Consider the following 19,612-nt stretch of genomic DNA (forward strand, 5'->3'; position numbering starts at 1 on the left):
TACTTGTGCAAGATTTTATTTTTTTTTTTTTTTGCTCAGCAGAAGACTGGAAAAAGGAAGTGGTAAGAAAAATTGTAGATACTGTACTGATGACTTCTTCCTTACTTTGTTTTATTTTCAGAAGGTGAAGAACATATTTAAGAAAATACCCGAACAGCTTATGATAGCTGTGATGTTTCCTGCAGGCCTTTCCCCTGTTGCGTGGGAGTTGGGGATCACTAATTTGAACATGAAAAACTGCAGAAATTAGTTTGTCAGGTGTAAAGCTGATGTTCTTCAGGTTGTCATATGGAAGGGTCAAACAACAAAAAAACCCTGTTCTTGCAGCAAGCATGTTTTTCCTCAGGACTTTATTCTGACGAGGGGTCAGAATTACACAAGTGGTGTGTTAAATGCCTGCACTTCCATTGGTGGGCTCACATTATGCTTGGGATGGATGTGAAACTGCTTAAGAAATTTTCAAGAAATTGTTTAACTCCGGCACAAAGATGTTTTCCAGATTATACTTTATTCACTAATTATCCCTTTAAAAAGATCTTTAAAATTTCTAGTTAGTCTCCATTCAGATTGCTTGCTGGAATAGTTTCTCATGGTTTTATTTTTATTTCACAGCAATGTGTGATAACTCTTTCTGTGAAAGGCTTAATGTCGAGAAATATTGGAACTGTATTTCCAGAATTAATGGACTTTATGTTGTGATTCAAATTTACCCACTTTTTTAATTAAGTCTATAAAGACTGGCTGGGCCAAGGTGTAAGCACACACGGTTGTGGCTGGTTTTCTGCTTATCCTCCAGACACTTAACAAAAAGTTACAGCAAAATAGTTCTTTGTCTTAGTGGAGCAAACTTTCATGGACTTGAAGAGCAGCTGAACTGCTAATGAAAACTTGGAATGCAACGAAGGCTTTTAGTCTTGGTAACACATTATCGGTTAGCATTAAAATTGCTGCTGACTGTTGCTTGGTCAGCTATGCATCCTCCAAGAGGAGGAGTAAAAGGTGTTATTGAAACTTGAGGTCTTGTGATGGGGAAAGGTGGGGGAGCCAAATGATACAGTGAGATGTTGGAACTAGTCATGATTGTTGAGGTTCTGGAAACATCAGTAATTGAATTATTGAGATTTTTATATAGAATTTCTTAAAGAAGGATTTTAAGTAGAAGTTTGAAGGACAGCGATCAGGCCTTGTTTAATGACCTGTGCCCTTTAAAAGTTGAGGGGGGAAAGGAAGTCTGCCCTTCTGCCCCAAGACAGAATTGACTAGACTTATGTCATTCCTTGAAGATACTTCAGCTATTAAGATGGCAGTTTCACAGCTCCCTCTGCAATTCAAAAATTCTTACTATGCTTTCATTTCAGGGTACTTGAACTTCTCTACTACCAGGTTAAGTTTACTACACTTTCTTCTCCATGTCTTGGTGGCAGGACAAGGCTTATAGTCTTCCTCTGTTATGCATTCACTGATTTTTATTTTTTTTCCCAGTCTCTTGTTCTCTTAAAAGCTTTAGTACTGTGTCTTGGTTGAAATGCATCAAATGGGATTGTGGAGACCAGTACCACAGGGTTGTTTGGAAGTGGCGCTCGACAGCTCAGTGCTACACAAGAGATGAGCTCTTGGCCGTGTCAGATGCTGTTACGTTCCTGTGACATTTGGTAACATAGGTCATTCAGGCTGCCATCAGAAAAGGCTTTTTTTAGATGTTCTACCATTTGAAGACATAAGATACTTAATATCCCTTCCCCTAGATCTGAAGAAGGGCTGAGCCCAAAAAGTTAGCTCTTTTCCAGCTGTATCATTTGGTCTTGTAGATCTTGGTCTTGCCTAGTTTAATTTTTGTAACAGCATTCTTGAATGTGTTTTCAGCTTTATCAGAACACTGCCTTTTGTCCTTAAGTTGTCCTCAAGTCAATGGATGAAGTTTAGTACACATAAAGTTCAGTTGAATTTGGAGCTACAGAAAAGAGATTATATTTGCTCATAAATTTAGGTGTTATAAAAGGATGCAGACTGGGGATATTTGCTGTCTTTCAGATATTGAGTGCAGTTTCATCTAGTTTCACAGCTGGTTAGGTAAACTAGCTTGAGCTTTATTTGGTTGTGAGCTCCTGGAAGCCTTTTTAAAACTAAGCAACATGTGCTTGTGTTTGCTGAGCACTTTGATACCACTCTGCGGGTGTTTTCGTAGGTAAACATAACTTGTTCAACAGACCTGCCCTGTCAACAAGCACAGTGTAGTTGGAGGAACATGAGGCTATTTAAGGTGGTGGATTTTGCATCAAATAAAAGGTTTTGTGTCACCTGAAGTTGACCTTTGATTCCCCATAATGGAACATAAAATGACTGACTGAGGAATTACTCTTTGAAAGTTTATTGCTGGTCTCATGAAGCAGCAATATAGGTGAAAGCTCTTGGAAAGTGAATATCCCTTCTTGGTATAAAATTGGGAGAGGGATTGACTAAAGTGAGTAGGAATTGAATTTTCTGTTCTTTAGGAGAACCTCTAGTAGAGCCTCTAAACAAAACATCAAACTATTTTTTTGGAATTTCTCATGCAACAGTTCTGAATCCAAATTATGCTAATGGAGAGAGAAAGGGGGATTTGTGTCTATTTAACAATATTTTATTGTTTTTTTTAAAATACACTTGTCTTTGCTTGATAGGTTAGGCACAGAATTTGCTTGGTTAATACAGCAGACTTAGCATTTGTATTATAAAATTTTAAAAAGATGCTATGTAAAAATTAATTTTAATTTTCTGTTTTCTTAGACTTGAAGGATCTCAACACTGGCTTGTTGATTTGTTCTGTAACACTGGAACTTTAAACTTGGATAGCTATTTGTCTTAGCCTATAAGTGTTTTATTTATATGTGGGGGATTTATGCTATGCTCATCCTTCACTAAGAAATATAATGTTGACTGTTTGACCAGTGTGTTTTTAAAATACAAATGGAATAATGTTTCATTATTATGAGCTTATGGATTATTTTTTATTCTGTTTGTAACTGCATTTAATGGTTTGAAAGTCTGAGGAATTGCTAGTATGTTATATTTGTTTTATGTAACACCGGGAATCTTTGAAAATTAAAGACTCTCCTCTTAAATGCAGTGATACATAAATCAGGTACAACTCTTAGCTGTAAACATCTTTTTTAGCACAAAGTTTTTTGGTTCTAACTTTGTGTTTAGCATATGGAGGAGAAGCAGGACAAGGGACATATGTCCAGACTACACCAGTTCGGGTAAATTAATTGGAACCTTTGTGGCTGCACAACTTTCTTTCTTTTGTGTAACTGGTTATTAGATAGATGAGAGAGAAAGCAGCCTAGATATGAACAGACAGTGAAGAGACTTGCTGACCCATAAGCAATTTCATTTTCCTATATCCCTCTTAGAAGATGTGACTAATTATTTCTAGGTTACCCTTGAATTAATGAAGAGGGATTTTAAGAAGCATCTGAAGGTCAACTGATCCACTCATGGATCCCTTCCACAGAACAAAAGTAATCCTTGCAGAATGCCTTTCCTTTCAACAACATCAAAGGGGTAGGGTCCTCCCCCTTCAGATACCTTCTACTGTGTTTACCTCATAATTAGAAGGTTTTTGCCATAAATAAAGGTCAAGAAAGGTTCTGATGACCATTCTAGATAGCTTTGTCTCACTGATTTTCCTGTCACTCCTCTTTCTCACCATCTGAGAAGACTGAAGAGAAGCAGTGCAAACTGATAAACACAGTGAGCCTGTCACAAAGCAAAATTATCAGACTTTATTTTGCCGTAAAACCAGAGGCAGGATGTGTAGGGTTCACTTGTTCTCCTCTTAGTTTTCCAAGTCTCAGTGAAGCAGATTTTTGCTTTAAGCACTGGAATTATGAAGGAACTTCTCAAAGATGTCTTGAGGATAGCAACAGTTCTGTGGTTGGTTTGGTGGTTTGTTTTTTTTAAATAGCCTAGAACATGAAGAGGCAGAAGATTGGAATCAGTGCCCTAAGGAAGGAGTAATTTTCAACCATTCTCAGCTTTCATGGTGCTGACTTTATACTTCTCTACAGTAAGCCTTCAAAAATAAAATGGAAGAAGGGGGAGAATATGACCGGGTTAGTCCACCCACAAGAAAATCTGCTACAACTTTCATGCCTGAAAATTAATACAACCCATATGGGTTTAAAGAAATGGCTAGTCTGTATTTATGAAATAATAAAACCAAAGTTATCATAGTGGTCCTTCTAACATCTGTTGTCTTAACAGCATGGGCTAGGAGGCTGCATGCTGTCTGCTCTGCTGCTGAACATCAGAGGATCCTTTGGGAAGGGGAAGCATGGGAAACTTCATTAACACTACATTCCTCCTGCTCCCTCTCAACATCCTGCTCTGTTTGCCTTCCCCACCTTACTACTACCAATAAGTTGAGATTTGAAAATAAAAGCAATGAATTCTGTCAACTTCTATTGTAAAATGTAGTTCAGAGGATAGTAAGACTAATTAGATGGCCGTAGTCCAGAAGGTGAGAAAGTGTTGCTTTAAAACTCTGCACTTTTCAGGAATACCCTACATGTATTCTACTAACAGCTCACCAAATGGAGGAAGACAACAATAAATTCGGTATTGGATTGAATTTATGCCAAAGAATGTCTTTAAGCAGAGATCTGAAGCAGGTTATATTCTAGAATGAGCTTATGTTGGGATATTGGCATCTTCTCGTCAGTTGAAGCGTTGAGGTATGAATCTTGCAGCGTATTTTCTTCTTTTTCTGGCTACCAACTGCCCCACATTGAAAAACTAGGATGTGAGCTTTGCTCTGTTAGGCTTGTTCAAAATCTCAAGCAAGAAATCTTAAAGCAGGTACCACAGAAGGTCAAAATAAAGACTAAAATCACAAATTCAAATTTTTCATTTGATTAATGGGAACCTCACAAAAGAGCACTTAGTTTTACAGGCAATGGACATTACTAATAGTTTGCTTTGGTTTTGTGGGTTTTTATTTTATTTTATTGATTCTCTGAGTTTATTTCCTTCCTAAGTCCTCTCTACCATTTTTCCTTCAGCAGAAAAATGGCCTAATCTAATCTAGACCATGGAATTAGAGTTTGTCCATATTGCAAAGAGAGAAATGAATTCATGGAGACTACATTGGTTCTTGGTTGTGCTGAATTATTTCTGTCGGAGGACTGGGCTTGGATTTTGACACTCAAAATGTCATTTGTCTTTCAATTTTATCTGTCAGAATGCTCATAGTTAAATAGGAGAGAACATCCCTGGTGGCAGTATAATGATGACTGAGCTGCTCAGTCTTCAGAAATCCTTGGAGTTCATGAAACCAGTGATCCTTGTTCTTTGTGCCCTTTGGCAAAGGGTGTTCGGGAGAAGACTCTCTGCTAGAGAAGACATGGGTGGAGGGGCAAGGGGTTGCTAGTGGGCAAGGATGATAATCCAAGGTGGATTCCCAAGACAGTCTTAGCAAACTTGAACGTAGTGTAAGGTGGACTTCAGGAGCTGTAATTCCAGATTTGATGTAATGGTGACGCACCGTTTTTCAGTAGTGCCTGTGAACAAAGGAGGTGATGTTTGTTTGACTCTGACTAAAGGGAAACTTAGGGCAGATAACCTTTTCCACTCTTAAATATTGCATACACGCACACGAAATAATTACAGTAATTAAAAAACCCCAGCCATAAGGAACAAGCTTGAGAGAATGAAGATTAATGAAGATTACAGTGCAGTTTCAAAGTTTGGAGAGCATGTTTGCAGAATTCTGGATACAAACATGGAAAAGCAAATGAATTAGGATGCAAAAGATTGTCACATGAGTAATAAACATGTTTTAATTTTTAGAAGAGTCGTCAGGCACTCTTAGCTTTACAAGCTGTTCGGCAGTTGCCTCAGAAAAAAGCATTTGTGGCTTTACAAAAAGAGATCCTCCCCTTTTCCTGAGGGCGAACTTGGTTTGGGTGTTCCATTTTTTATTGGCAAAATGAATGCAATGAAGAAATGTTCATCCTCCATCTCTCATATCAATATGTAGATCTTCTTAAAATAAATGCATTTGTTCTTCAGCTTCTAGAGGGATAAACAGTGGCCTATGAAGTGGCTAAGACTGAATGATCATGTCCAAAATGATGATGATGAGGTGATTGCTATGCTCTAGGCTGTAGGTCTTTATTTTTGTCTTAACAAACAAATGGGCTGCTCTCCTCTCTCTGAAGAGGATCTGTGTTGCTGGTATGTTCATCTGGTAGTTAAGATGTTGCAGAAGAGGAACTGAAAACCAAATCTTTATTCTGTCAAATGCTGCGTTGATAGAGATCTGTCTGCTTTTTTCGCAAAGTTTGAATACTGAGTTAAGTTTGGTTTCTTGGAGCAATGAAACTCAGGCAAGTATTCTCTGTTTGGCTCTGTCTTGTTCCCATTCCCAACAGTGCTTGAACTGCTAGCCAGTTTGATCAAAATTTGATGAATAGAGATATTAACTGATGTGAAAATAATTGGTTGAATAGCAGAGAGATCCTAATGATGCCATTCACTGAGGGAGAAGCTGTAGTTAACTCTCTGCTGATCAGATATCCGAGACACCCCACGGGAGCTCAGTCTCTAGATGTAACCCTAGAGAAAGCCAAGCTTTGCCAGTTCATCTGATAGGCATGTTAGATCTTTATTTTTGTTTGGATAAGCTTGAGTGGAAAAAAAATTATACAACCTTTTATGTGCCTCCCAGTTGTACAAAACTGTTGTTTAACCCTTTATTCCATGAGGCTTTGTGATTTTTGCGGTCGACTTCACTAGGAGACAGGATCAGCCCTGCAGTCAAAATCAAAACAAAACCTAAATGCCTTGATACAATTAAAAAGCTTCTGACTTTTTGTCCTCCCCTTGCTTTCAAAAAGCTGATGCTGATATTCAGTAGTCTTTAAAACCGGGCTGAAACTGAGCAACCAAAGTCATAGTCACAGCAGAAAAGTCTTGACTTGAATTTCCTTGGAGGCAAATTGCTGTTTCTTAGCAGAGGATGCTGGCCTGTCTTTTATTACTGGGGTAGTGTGAGGTTTTTTTCTGGTTACAATGTGTATTTTAAGGAAATGGCCAGAGCTTGTACATATTCTTACTATGAACTGATACATTCATTTTTTAAAAATAAATATTTTTTTAGAATTTTGATAGCTGTTAGCATCATTGCTTACATAGTGACTACTGTGCAGATACTATCAGTGTGTGTCAGCATATGCATCTTACACAACAAGAACAAATGTTCCTGTTCCACAGTCCTAATTTCTGACAGATGTTCCTTACCTCAGTAAATGTTATAATCTGATTGGTGCTACTTAAACCAGATTATTTTACATAAATGGTACTCAGATACCTATTTGACGAGCAGTATATATAAAATGTTGCAAATATTTGGTATGAAATATATTAGACATGTATTTTACTTTTCCAGGCTTTGGGGGGTTTTTTGTGCTTTTTTTTTTACTTTGTGCCTTGTCTTCTGCTCTATCCCTGACCCTTTTGCACCCTGCAATTGGAATTTTGGGGTTTCTCACTTTCTCCAGAATACAAATTTTATGCTTTTAGCTCCTCTTTTGTGCAGAAAAACTGATCATGTTATTTGGAAGAAAATAAGTGTATGTCAACTGGTTACTTCTTACAATAACAAATACAAATTAAGTGGGGGTTTTGTTTAAAAAAAAAATAAAATCCTAGCATCAAGGAAGCACTTGGCTTATATTAAAAAATATACGCTCAGAGTGTATAATACTGGATAACTTCAAAAAATGAATAAAAAAAAATTCTCATGCATGTAGTACTTTTTCACCTTCCTTTTGTAGCCTAATATTGCAACAAGAAAGCATGGCCTTGAGGAGAATGATTATAATAGTCGTATCATCAATAAGGATAGCTGTAGCGAGCAGACAGTATCTCTTGACATGTGGATTGATAATCTAGATTAGTCTCATCTGTTAAAAATATAAAGAAAAATGTGAGCCCACACATTCTGTTTATTAAAATTCTCCTTGGTAATACACTTAACAGTTGATATTTAAAGGGGTTTGTTACTATGAATAAAACTTAATTTAGGCCCTACCAATTGTAACACTTTGTATTTTTTTATTTTTAGCTAGTTTTCTACAAAACACTTCATGGAAGAAACATAAGCTTTTTATATTTTACATCCTAAAGCACAGACCAAACTAATTTAGGGAAAACTAAAGTATTATCTGCAGCTTTTCTTTTCGTAATGGCACAAGTCTGACTTGCTGAAGGTCATCAAGGAAGCCGGTGGCAGAGCTGGATGTGCAGAAGCGGCTTTCCTGCGCTGCGAGCTGCAGCTTGAACCTGCGAGGCGCCTATCCTGTGTCTGTGCATCTTCTGTAGACACACAAAGACAAGAATTTGTGTTCCAAATATTGCTATAACATGTTTTGCTTTATTATTGAAGGTAAATATAATCGACCTTGTTGCTGAAACTATTTGGCTGTGTGGCACTTAGGGGCTTTGAAAACTTTAGGGAGGGGGGAAGGCATCCAGGCATGTCTTCAGTTCCCTTTGGCTTTCTTCAGGCCCAGAAAGAGCTTTGTGCCTGAGCAGTGATGCAGAACATCTGATGGGCCTGATTGTGGCCTAATCTTTTTTTTTTTCCCAGTGAATATTTTTTTCTTCCTTTAAATAGAGAAGAAAGCAATACTTAAATGAAACAGCAACTGTATTTATCAAGAATTTTGACATACACCACTGTAGTTTTTCATAGCCAGTGTATTGAGAAATGGAGATGGCGGTATTATAGGTAAAGAATGGTAATTAAACATATGCTGTAGATGAGCGCGTGCTGCTACAGTCAGGCAGATAGGTTAAGTTGTAGGCTGCTAGCTTTAGATTAATTCCCTTTTGGTTATAGTCTTGGATAAGCCTTACGCTTTACTGCTGAGGGCTGGGAGTGAGAAAAGATTACCATGGAATATATAAGGAGTTTTAATGATCGGTGTGAGTTTTGTTCCTGTTGATTTTTAATACCTATTTTAGCTGAATCAGTTGTTTATAATTTTTGTGAAACCTTTTGCTAAGAGTAAAATGAGTATTTTCTTTATTTCTGTATACATAGGCTGCCTGAATGTGCGTTTATAAATGTATGCTTTTGCAATGTTTATACTCACATTTTTAAAAGAAAAAAATTGTTGTAGTTTTGATGTTACATGCTGTAAAGTTAAGAAGAAACAAATGCTGTGCAGCATGCAGTGTGTGTGTTTGGGGTGACCTTTGCCTTCTGCCTAGAAATACATAAAGCTGCCCTGGGTTTAGAGGAGGGCTAAACCTGGTACCGAATAATTAGTGGCATGGGCTGTGATATTTGCTCTTTATTTAAGGCAAAGGAACAGTACCAGTGTTTTTTCATCAATAATCTTGCACCTGTAGTCAAACAGGTGGTGATGTGGGATTTGGCTCCAGTTTATGGAAGTTCTCATGCCCTTTTGGGATGCCAGGTTTTTTTCCAGTACAACCGCAGGTAAGTATAGATCCAAAATATAGGAAAGCGATGCCCAAATTTGAGTGTTTGGTGGGAAGGGGTGATTTGCTGGAGCAGCCGAGGGCGCTCGGCCCCGGCCGGGCATTGTGCCGGGGTTTCATTGTGCCGAGCCGGGGCGGGCGCCGGGCGGCCGGGGCCGGGGGAGCTGCCGAGGGCGAGAGTCTGAAACGACGGCGACAAAAAACCCGGTCGGGGGAAGCACATCTCCAGACACGACCCGGGTCAGGCTTGATTTGCAGCTTAGTCGCTTTCAGAAGCGGCTGTCAGTTTGGTAAACAGGAGGCTGCCGGGTGAATTGAACAGAAGGGGGAGATTAGCATATTAATGTGGCGCTTGCTAATCGCCTCCCCTCCTTCCTCCCCGCCTCCCTCCCTCCTGAATGAAGGCAGGAGGACTACGGGCACCCACGTTCACTCCGCTGCCTGCTTTTCGCCCTCCCTCGGCGGCTCACCCTCGGGAAAGGATGGTCCGGCCTTTCAGTCGCCGAGACGTGAGAAGATGAAGCAGCGGCGCGGCCTCCCCCCGCCGCCGCCGCCGCTACCGGAGCGCCCTGCCCCGGGCGCCCTGTGGGGCCGCGCTCCCGCCGCTCCCGCCGCTCCCGCCGCCAGGTGAAGCCAGCACAGCACAGCGCAGCACAGCCCGCCCCGGGGAAGGTTAGCGGTTCTCCTCCTCGCTTGTGGATCCCCGTGCGTTCAAGCGGCTCCCAGCCTTCCCTCCTCATCCACCTTCCTTCCCCCCCCTCCCCGCCCCGCCACTCCGCAGGACCGCATACTGCCGGAGCGCTGAATTGGGACATTGTATGCCGAAGCCTGGCTCGAATCTCTGTACGGTCGTGTGTATGTGGTTGCTGGAAGTGGCAGGCCAGCAGGCCCCGAAGCGAGCAGGTGTTATCTATATGGAGAAAAGCGGCTGTAGCCCATTCCCGATATGCTGGGCTAAAGGTACACATACCTTTTTTTTTTTTTTTAAATACTCCCCTCCATTAATTTAATGTTTTACCACCTGTGGGTCTATAGGGTTTTTTTCCTAGCAAAGAAAAAAAACAAAGCTAGAAAATAAAGTGGTTTTATTCTGGTCATGTGCTTGTAATGCGAAGCACTCTGCAGGGTCTTCTTTCACCTGACAGCTGTAATATGGGGGGTTTTTTGTTGTGGTTTGTTTTGGTTTGGTTTTTTTTCCTTTTCAGAATTATTTGAAATGACAGAGCACTCGAGCTGTTTGGTTTTGACTTCCACTGATGTGAGGATCTGACGGCTTTGGTTTTGATCTTTGTATGTTTGAAAGCACTGCGGAGTGTAATTCTGCTTTCACTTACCTTTTGGAAGGAGTAGTTTTTAAGTGGCTGATCGTAGGTAGCGTTTACAGTGGAAGACTGACATCTTTCTCCTTGATGTTTTAGAAGCTGCCACCCCTATTCACCCCCCCCCCCCAAAAAAAAAAAGAGATAATAACTAGCCACAAAGCATGCATTTATTATAGTGAGAGGGCTTGACTTGAAATTGGGGCTTAATAATTAGGTGGAAATGTGAAACTCATTCGTATGGGTATCTTAACTTGCATCCCAGGACATTTATAACATTATAAATATCGCAAAGGTATTTACCCGATTATAATCTAGAAGGTATTTGTAGTTGGTGTTAGTGGGCAGGAGTGTGTATATGGAGGTACAGTACAGGGCTCAGGCTCAAAATTCTGTTAGTAGCCAAAGAATCAAATCTTCCTTAGATGGAAAACAACTGTAAAAGGTTGAGTCTTGCTGATTGTAAGCATAACTTTCCTCGTGTTCACTTTCATTTCAATGTACTTTCTTTTTTGGAAGAGAAACTGGCAGTGAAGTATTGCGTCACCGTAATCTTGGATCACAGACAGAAGCAGTTACTTCAGAAGTGCAGGGGAAACGTATCTGAAATAAGGAGTTGGTAGACATAGCTGATGATTAGTTGTCTTGAAAAACCTGACAGAAAACTTACTTAGAATTTTTATGGTCTCGTTATTTGAAGGAGCATTTTAACACTGTCTTGCATGCTTTCTCTACCTTGCTGAACTGTTCAGGTTAAAGTAGCATTTGCCACACAGACATATTACAGTAGCACATGTAGTAGAATTAAAAAGAAGGAATTGCAGAACTTGAACAACGTGTCCCAGTAATGTCTGGTGAAGTTCAGAATCTCACTGGGGAATAACAGTTAATAAGATGTTGTGTAACAGTAGCTGGAAACAAAGCTGAAACAAAGCTGTGCTTTGCTTTTAGTAAAACTTGTTTACCACAAAGGGGTAATAGAGATGCCTACTGATGTGTGTGCCATGAATTGGATAACGAAGGTGTTAGATGAAATTGGGATTCGTCTTGGTCTGTTCTGCGGTCAGAATGAAGGTACTTCCCTGAGAGTAACTTTCAAAAGTAGGGAAGAAAAACATTTTTTAAAGAAAAAGCAAGTTGTTACCATCTGTTGTTAAGGCTGGTTAGTGTTGGAGATACCAGTTTTCTCTTTCCTGCACCAGAAGATGACGACAGCAGGACTAGCTGCTGCTTGCAGAAGATGGCTGCGTTGGGCCATGATAAAGGTATCGATTCCCCCCCACCCACTCCAGCAATTAAAATGAATGAAAACTGATCCTTCCCTCTTCCCCTGGTCATCTGCGAAGTGTTCTCAGAACATAACTTAGAGGAACTTTGCTTATCCAGCCTCTTTTGTCCCGAAATGGAGAACAGCTATGTAATTTCTTTTTATTCCTGTTGGGGGGAGAAGGGGGACACCAGGAGTTGCATAAGAGGACAAAGGCACCAGCATCTTCACAGCTGCTAACTGTAGTAATTTCTAGAGAGAGCTACATCTCAGCCTCCCCCCCAAAAAATAGGACAGCTGAGAAATAGCTTGTACTACATTTGTCGTTGAATGGTGGCCAGTCCTTAGTTGATGAATACTCTGTGTACTGTTCACCAGCTTAACCTTAGGGAAATGAAACGGATCTGGCCTACTTTGATAAGGGCTGTGAGATATCTACAGTCAAAGAAAGGTAATATATTAATGAGAGAAACATTTCGTCTCAATAGCTTTATTCTGGCTCTTTGGCTTTTCTAGTAAAGCTTCAGGTTACCTGCAGCAAAAAATTGATAAAACTTTTAAGTATTTTATAATGTCTTAAAATCTGATCTTGATGAATATGTTGTATTGTCCATAATGTCTCTGAATGGTTCGTTCTCTATTTGAATGTGACAGATTGAGCTTTGGTCTGTTACGTGTGATCTCATAGCAAACGCTTGTTCTTTGAAAATGCTTCGAAATATTTCAGTGAGTCTGTGTTCATACAGAATGTGCGCTTCTATTTTTTTTTAGTGTTCTTAAATCAAAAATCTTCAGTCGTCTTAGTGATGCTGTGTGACCTAATTGCAGCCAATTCTGTGTGCTCTCAGTCTATAGGACTGCATTAAAGAAAAAGATAATACTTGCTTTCTTTATAAAGTATTCATGTAATCTGTATACAATACAAGGCAGGGTTTGCCTCCTCTTTATGCTAAAGTCAGTCCTAAAGTAATGTTATTGAACTTAGGTATTTAATTTGGATCTGCATACCCCAGATTTGGGAATATTTTGATTGTCAAATAAAGTGAAAGCATGTATTTTGTTTGCTGGTGTAGAAGACAGACACTTTTGGCTGCTTCCTGCTGCCTGCCCATAAGTAGTTTGAAACTTAAAATCTCAGGTTTTGCAGAATAAACAGCTCCAAGCTTGGTTACAACTTTGGGGGACAGTGAGAAGGCAGTGCTTGTCTTCCAGCTAAGTACTGAAAATTTGTGCCAGTATCGTACAGGGATGTTTTCTTTCTGACTGTAACAGTAGACTAGAGAGTACTTTAGTTGCCTTAAATTTAATTTTTTTTTCTGATGTACGATGATGATACTTTTGCTAGTGGGTCCTTTTTCCCGGAATTTCACACGGCATGCCATGCCATTTTAAGTTTACAAAATAACTCAGTGAAAGAAATGTAAATGTAACAATTGAGGAGAGCTGGATAACTGCTGTATACCTGTAGATTATCCACCCCAAGGAAGAGGAAGTTTCTTGAATTATCTTCCCTGAGAAAGCTCTGTTTAATAATTTATGAACAATAAATTGATGTGATGTTGATAAGTGTATGTCATGTGAGTAGTTAGTGAAGGGTGATCACAATTCTTTAATTCAACTGTTCAGATTAACATGAAAAGATCAATACTGTCTTAAGAAAATCAAGCCCAAGTCAGTCCAAAACCTTGTGTTGATTTAAAAAAAATAAAATTAATCCAACTATGTTGTGAAATTTATTAAGTCAACTGGGAAGGAATTTTTATCCTATTTATTGCAATCTGTTAATGTTGCAATCTTTTTTTAAAGTAATAAGCAATTCCAAGTTAAATGTTTTTTTTTCTTCTGATGAACCCTGCTGTTTGCAGAGGTGTGTTCAGATGGGACCTGCTGGTGATCTGTCGAGTATAAGCAAGATAGTTGGATATACAGAAGAGAAAAGTTCAATACTGTTTCTCCTTCATCTCCCTCTCACAAGTCTTTACTGTTTTGCTGATGGAAAATACGTGAATGATAATTTTCAGTCTAACAGACCCTTAGATTTTTACGGACACAGTGGTAGAAACTAAGTAAGGAAAGTTGCCGATACCACAAAGGTAGGCAGATAAATACTCTCTAAAACAAGATTTCTTACTTTTCTTGACACAGATGCTGTATATATAACATAGAAATAGCATAGCTATTGTGTATTAAGAAAGAAAAAAAAGCCCTTCTGTTAACCTGAGTGTTCCGCTGCGTCTTCGTAGTGAGTTCCAGTTGATGTGACCGGGAGAAAGCACCCACTCTTACACTTCTTGCAGATCTATAGGTGTAGTTCAGGAATGCTGTGAAGTGTTTTTCCCTTGGTTTCTGAGGGCATAACAACTGGGAAAATTGTCTAGTCTGTCATTTGACAGTCTGTTGTTGACTTCATACATTGGCTGCATCGGCTGATGTGACACATCAACCATTTCCTTGCAAACCATAAATTTGTCTAAACTTTTGTTAAACTTTATTAATTTAGGGGCTGCTTAAGCTGTGAGGTTTGCAAACTTATTTCAGTTCATGTGTGCCTGTTTTTTTGTTGGAAATCTTTGTAGAAAAAAGAAAAATGGCGTTAATCTCATCAAACCGCTAATTTTCAAAGGCAGTTTAAAAACAATTCCTGAAATGCCTCTGTATATTTAAAAGTGGAAAATAGTGTGGAAAAGCAGGGGATTTTTCCCCCCTTCAGTATAACACTACAGCACGGGTAACGTTGATATTCTTTAAAATGTATAGGGAGTATGCAGCTATGAGAGTACTGATGCATTTCCATTAGGGTGATTTGTTTCTTATTCAAAGGCTGCTGGAATAGAAGATGGAGCTTGAGATATTTTTACAAAAAAAAAAAAAGGAAAGTGATTGTCTTAAGCCCTGGGGGAGCATTTGGTGTTCCCTGTGTAATGCAGATGTATGATCTTATCAACTGTAACACCTACTAATGAAGCAGTGAACCAGCTTGGAGTTAAATTCTGAGCTGCCTGGGAAAAAAATAAAATTTACGCAAGGAAAATGAAATGTTTTAAATATCTTTTTGAAGATGCATTAGGAAAAGGCTGAAGAGCAAAGTGTGGAAGTCAGCGTTGAAGAGAATGGTGCATTGATTAAAACAGTGCATTTTTGCTGAAAAGTTAAACAGGAGTTTGTGGCCTTAGTAGCTTTCTTAATCCGTGTATATTTGGAATTTTTTATCATAAGTGTGTGTATTTTCTTTATGGCACGTATACATATACACACACATGCATGTGCGCACACACAGATTTAGCACCATTTTCCTTACCCGGTTAGCATGGCAACAGTTGTGATACTTCGAAATTAGCATTCCTAGATACTGAAGATAATCTCTTACCTGGTTTTTATGCAGCTTTAGCCAACGCAATTTGTTGAGCAACTGATCTTCATGCCCAGCTTTTATTGGAAGGACTACTGCAATGGAATAAGCTTTTCTGACAGGTCTTACATTTGTAAGAAATACATCAGCTTGTCTAAATCCTTCCATGTGCTGAAGTGCTGCTTAAATGGTGTAGTTGCAAATCCATGTTTTGTGTAAAAAAAAAAAAAAAAAAAAACAACCAAAAAAACCCCCACCAACAAAAACCAAACAAACCCCAAAAAACCCCACAAAACCCAAACCACTTGGTGTGTCAGCAAAGAGTATGTAGTTTTCATTAATTATTAAAAAAACCCTCACTAGTATCCTTAAATTTGTGACCCGATACGGGTTTGTTCATGGTGATCTATTAAAAGCTTGGAGACAAATTAATTTTATCACATTACAGTAGGCAAGCCCATACAAGCTACTGAGTTTTATAAACTAGCACAGCAAACAAGACAGACATAAGGAAATGTCTTTGTAAATGTTTTATTAAAAGAAGCCTAAGTACAGCACATCATAAATGTATTTAATTATAGCAGTTATAAAAAATATTGTGGCATTCATAAAGAGTTCATTGTATTCCAAAATAAATGAGATCACTGCAATATCTACTATTGAATCCACGTTGAGAATTAACCATGCCAATTTTTTGCTGACAGGCTGTAAAGGATGAGGATTGCTGAGGTTATGGAGTTAACTGGTAGTTGCCCAGCACTTGACATGACGCTTTATTTACTGCCGTACATGAGGAGGGTTGGATTTTCCTCTTCCAATATTGAATGTAGCTTAGCAAAGATGTTAGGAAAAGTATTTCTGGGTGGAATTCAATCCTGCTGAGTCATTTCATTGAAAATAATCTGTAAACAAACTCCTTTTTTTCTTTTTCTTTTTTTTTTTTTCATTTGTTAAGCAAGGTTTGTTTCTTTGCCAGAAGAGAGATTGCTTATTACTTTTCCCAGGCACCGCCACTGCTTTCCAAAATAACGTTTCCCCTGCCAATGATTTGAGATCCATAAAACTAAGTGCTAGCAGTTTGGTTTGTCTTTTTCTATTATTATTGTTTAAATTGGCCTCATCTGTGAATTAAGCATTGTCCCTTGCTTTATTGACGAAATTTCTAAGGAAAACCAGCTCTTTCCACGGCCGAAGTCTCCTCATCTTGAGTAAGTACAGGAAGAAAATCAGTGTGTGACCTTCGGTTGTGCCATTAATTGGTACAACTGCTCACAGCAACTGAAAACACTTCAGCAAAGAGCTGTGGAGGGTGTTATATCAACAGATGAAAAGCGTAATACTGAAGTGTGGCATTTTGAAAGCTAAACTTTGACTTCAATTTGATGTGGTGTAGAACTAAAACTGTCTTTTTGTCAGAGGAAATTGAATAGTCTTAATTCTTCCTCTGCATCCAGAGTTTGATGGTTCATCTTACCATCAACATCCAGAGTTTGATGGTTACCTGAATGGGCCCTCAGCAGTGTGGCAGTTTCCCTTCAGAGTTGGAAGAGCTACGGACGTCCAAAATGGTGATGGAAAGCTTTTGCTTCTCAACCTTGCAGAAGATGCAGATCATCTTCACTGTCATGTTCCTTATAGTATGTGACACCCTGGGGTTGTCTGACTAATGGTTAAATGATGATAGTGTCTTCCTTACATTGCATGCTTTCTTTCTAGGTCCTATAAGAATTTGGCCAAAGCTAATTCTACTTAAAATTATCAGTAAAACCAGAGTGTTCTTCACTTGAATGGTACTACTTCTTGATGAAGCTAGACTAATTACTTTATTGCCAATATTTGGTCGTGGATTCCCATACTGGTTGAGTTTTCTCCTTTAACAAGCACATAAAGGTTATTGTAGCAAAGAAATTTTTCATCACAAGTAGTTGCAAAGTGAGTAATGATCTGAAGTCCTGTTAAATCTTTATTTCTAGGGAGGAGGATAGGAAGGAACTGGATGTATTCTTGAAGCTTCTCAACTGGCTTCTGGAGATGAGGGGCAATGAAATTTAAGTTCTTCTCATAGACTTTCTGCTGTTAGTTTGCAACTCAGCAATGATCTGTTGCCATTGCTGTTACAGGGAGATACTAGAAGGAATCGTATTCCTGAAATCCTAGTGTGTTCAACTCAAAGGGGGCTTTGTCTAGTCTGTGACATGATGGTTGGTCAAGATAAACTGAAGAATTGCAACAAAGATACTTTAGAGTAAAGCAGCCTTTTCAATTTGATCATAACGGCCGATTCCCATGAAACGACTGGCATTGCCAGTCGACCTGAACAGCAGCTTTTTGTCCATTCAGGTGTTTGATTGCAACAGTCTCAAATCATACTGGCAGAATTAAAAAGCTGAATTTAAAAGGTCTCTGATTTGTGGTTGAATATAGCTGTACCTGTCGAAGTGGAAGCGTTCGTGTGCTGTAGATATCCATCCCAACCCTTTACCAGAGGGTGAAGGTACCGCAGGGAGTTGTGTATCTCCGCTTCACCCAGCGGCGTTGGCAATGCAGTGCTAATTAGCGCACAGCTTTTATTGTGTGAGGAGCAAAGAAACGGATGATTTGCACCTGAACCTGGTCAGCTGTTCTGAGCACACAGTGTCCTCTGGCATGGAGGTGGGATGGGCAGACAGTGGTGGTGCTTGTCACTTCAATATGTTAATGTTTTATCAACTAACTAGAGGTTTTAGCGGAAGGTAGGCTTTTCTGTACGTGTTTCTAAATTTTTTGCTTTCTAATACTGAGGGGTTTTGCTCTAGTTACAATGGGAGGGTTTAATGCCTGGGGTTTTCTTATACAGAGGTAGGAGAATGTCATTGCACTGTTCCTGTTCTGCGCTTGAAACGAGGAATTTGTACCTCCGTACTTTTGCTACTAAATTCCTTCAACCACATTGCTTTTATATTTTTTATATATTTATGCTATTTTATAGAGTATGTAATATATATAAAAATATGTAGTATTTTATAATACATATAAATGGAATAATTTGATACAAGGCATAATCAGTGCTTGGATAGGAAAATGTCAATTACTCGTTCACAGAATCACAGATTGGTAGGGGTTGGAAGGGGCCTCTGGAGATCATCTAGTCCAACCCCCCTGCTAGAGCAGGATCACCTAGAGCAGGTTGCACAGGATTGCATCCAGGTGGGTTTTGAATCTCTCCAGAGAAGGAGACTCCACAACCTCTCTGGGCAGCCTGTTCCAGTGCTCGGTCACCCTCAGAATAAAGAAGTTTTTCCTCATATTGAGATGGAACTTCCTGTGTTCCAGTTTGTGCCCTTTGCCCCTTGTCCTATGGTGCTGGGCACCATAGAGAAGAGTCTGGCCCCATCCTCTTGCCACCCACCCTTTAGACACAACCATTGATGAGATCCCCTCTCGGTCTTCTCCAGGCTAAACAGACCCAGCTCTCTCAACCTTTCCTCATAAGAGAGATGCTCCAGTCCTCTAATCAGCTTTGTAGCCCTAAGTCTTTCTTCCAGAGCCATTTTGGGAGTTGTATAGGTTCTGCTTTGATCTGATATTAAACAAACTTCTTGCTGGTTTTGGATGCACTGATCTAATTTTACTGAAACAAGCTGTGACCTGCGTTGACCAGTAGTGTTGGACCTGACATTTGAAGTACAAAAATTTGCACATCTAAACATAATTTAAATTACCTTTTGTGAATCTGGAGGTGCAGTAAGAATTCATTTGGAATATTGCTCGTATCTGTGACATCTCACTTCTTTTTGGAACTCTGGATGTGATGTGTTTGTTCAGTTTAAGTACGTTATCCCACAGTGATAAACAATTAACAGTAGGAGCAGCAGCACTTGCTATGGCTGTGGCTACCTAATAATTTCTGTGATAAACTCTCCCTCAGGTCATTCTCTGAACTCAGAATTATCAAAGTTCTTACTGTTCCTGCGGAAATTAAACTGGAATCTCTTTGCTCCAAAATTGCTCATTCCTAAAATTCGAAGGGAAAATAGTTACGCTGTTTCTGTGTCCGGTCTGTTCTGCAAGTGAGCAGTGACTGGTAGGGGTGTGAGTGGGGACAAGAACTATCTGAAATCAGGAGCAAGCACACCCTGGATACACCTGGATGTACAAAAAGATCATGTTCATTATTCCCCTTTCACGCTGGAGGAAAAGCCAGGC

At 39.3% G+C, this 19,612-nt stretch overlaps 1 protein-coding gene and 1 long non-coding RNA gene across 21 annotated transcripts in view; one reads left to right on the top strand and one right to left on the bottom strand.

Annotated features, from left to right (window-relative positions):
• Window positions 1–19,612, bottom strand: part of LOC142600292 (uncharacterized) — a 429,271-nt gene that overhangs the window by 353,359 nt on the left and 56,300 nt on the right. The window lies entirely within an intron of this gene.
• PTK2 (protein tyrosine kinase 2) overlaps window positions 1–19,612 on the top strand; it is a 224,129-nt gene that overhangs the window by 50,735 nt on the left and 153,782 nt on the right. For 2 of the 20 annotated variants that reach the window (XM_075743213.1, XM_075743212.1), the window contains exon 1: window positions 10,284–10,452. The exons of 13 other annotated variants lie outside the window; for them this stretch is intronic. In XM_075743213.1, the coding sequence (XP_075599328.1) occupies window positions 10,311–10,452 (142 nt within the window). In that variant the 5' untranslated portion in view covers window positions 10,284–10,310. Of the gene's footprint in view, window positions 1–9,916; window positions 10,453–19,612 lie in introns of those variants that run through there. 5 more of the 20 variants (XM_075743217.1, XR_012833679.1, XM_075743216.1 and 2 more) reach the window with 5 other exon arrangements.

This window comes from Balearica regulorum, chromosome 2, assembly GCF_011004875.1.
Source record: "Balearica regulorum gibbericeps isolate bBalReg1 chromosome 2, bBalReg1.pri, whole genome shotgun sequence".
In the NCBI taxonomy this organism is placed as follows: domain Eukaryota; kingdom Metazoa; phylum Chordata; class Aves; order Gruiformes; family Gruidae; genus Balearica; species Balearica regulorum.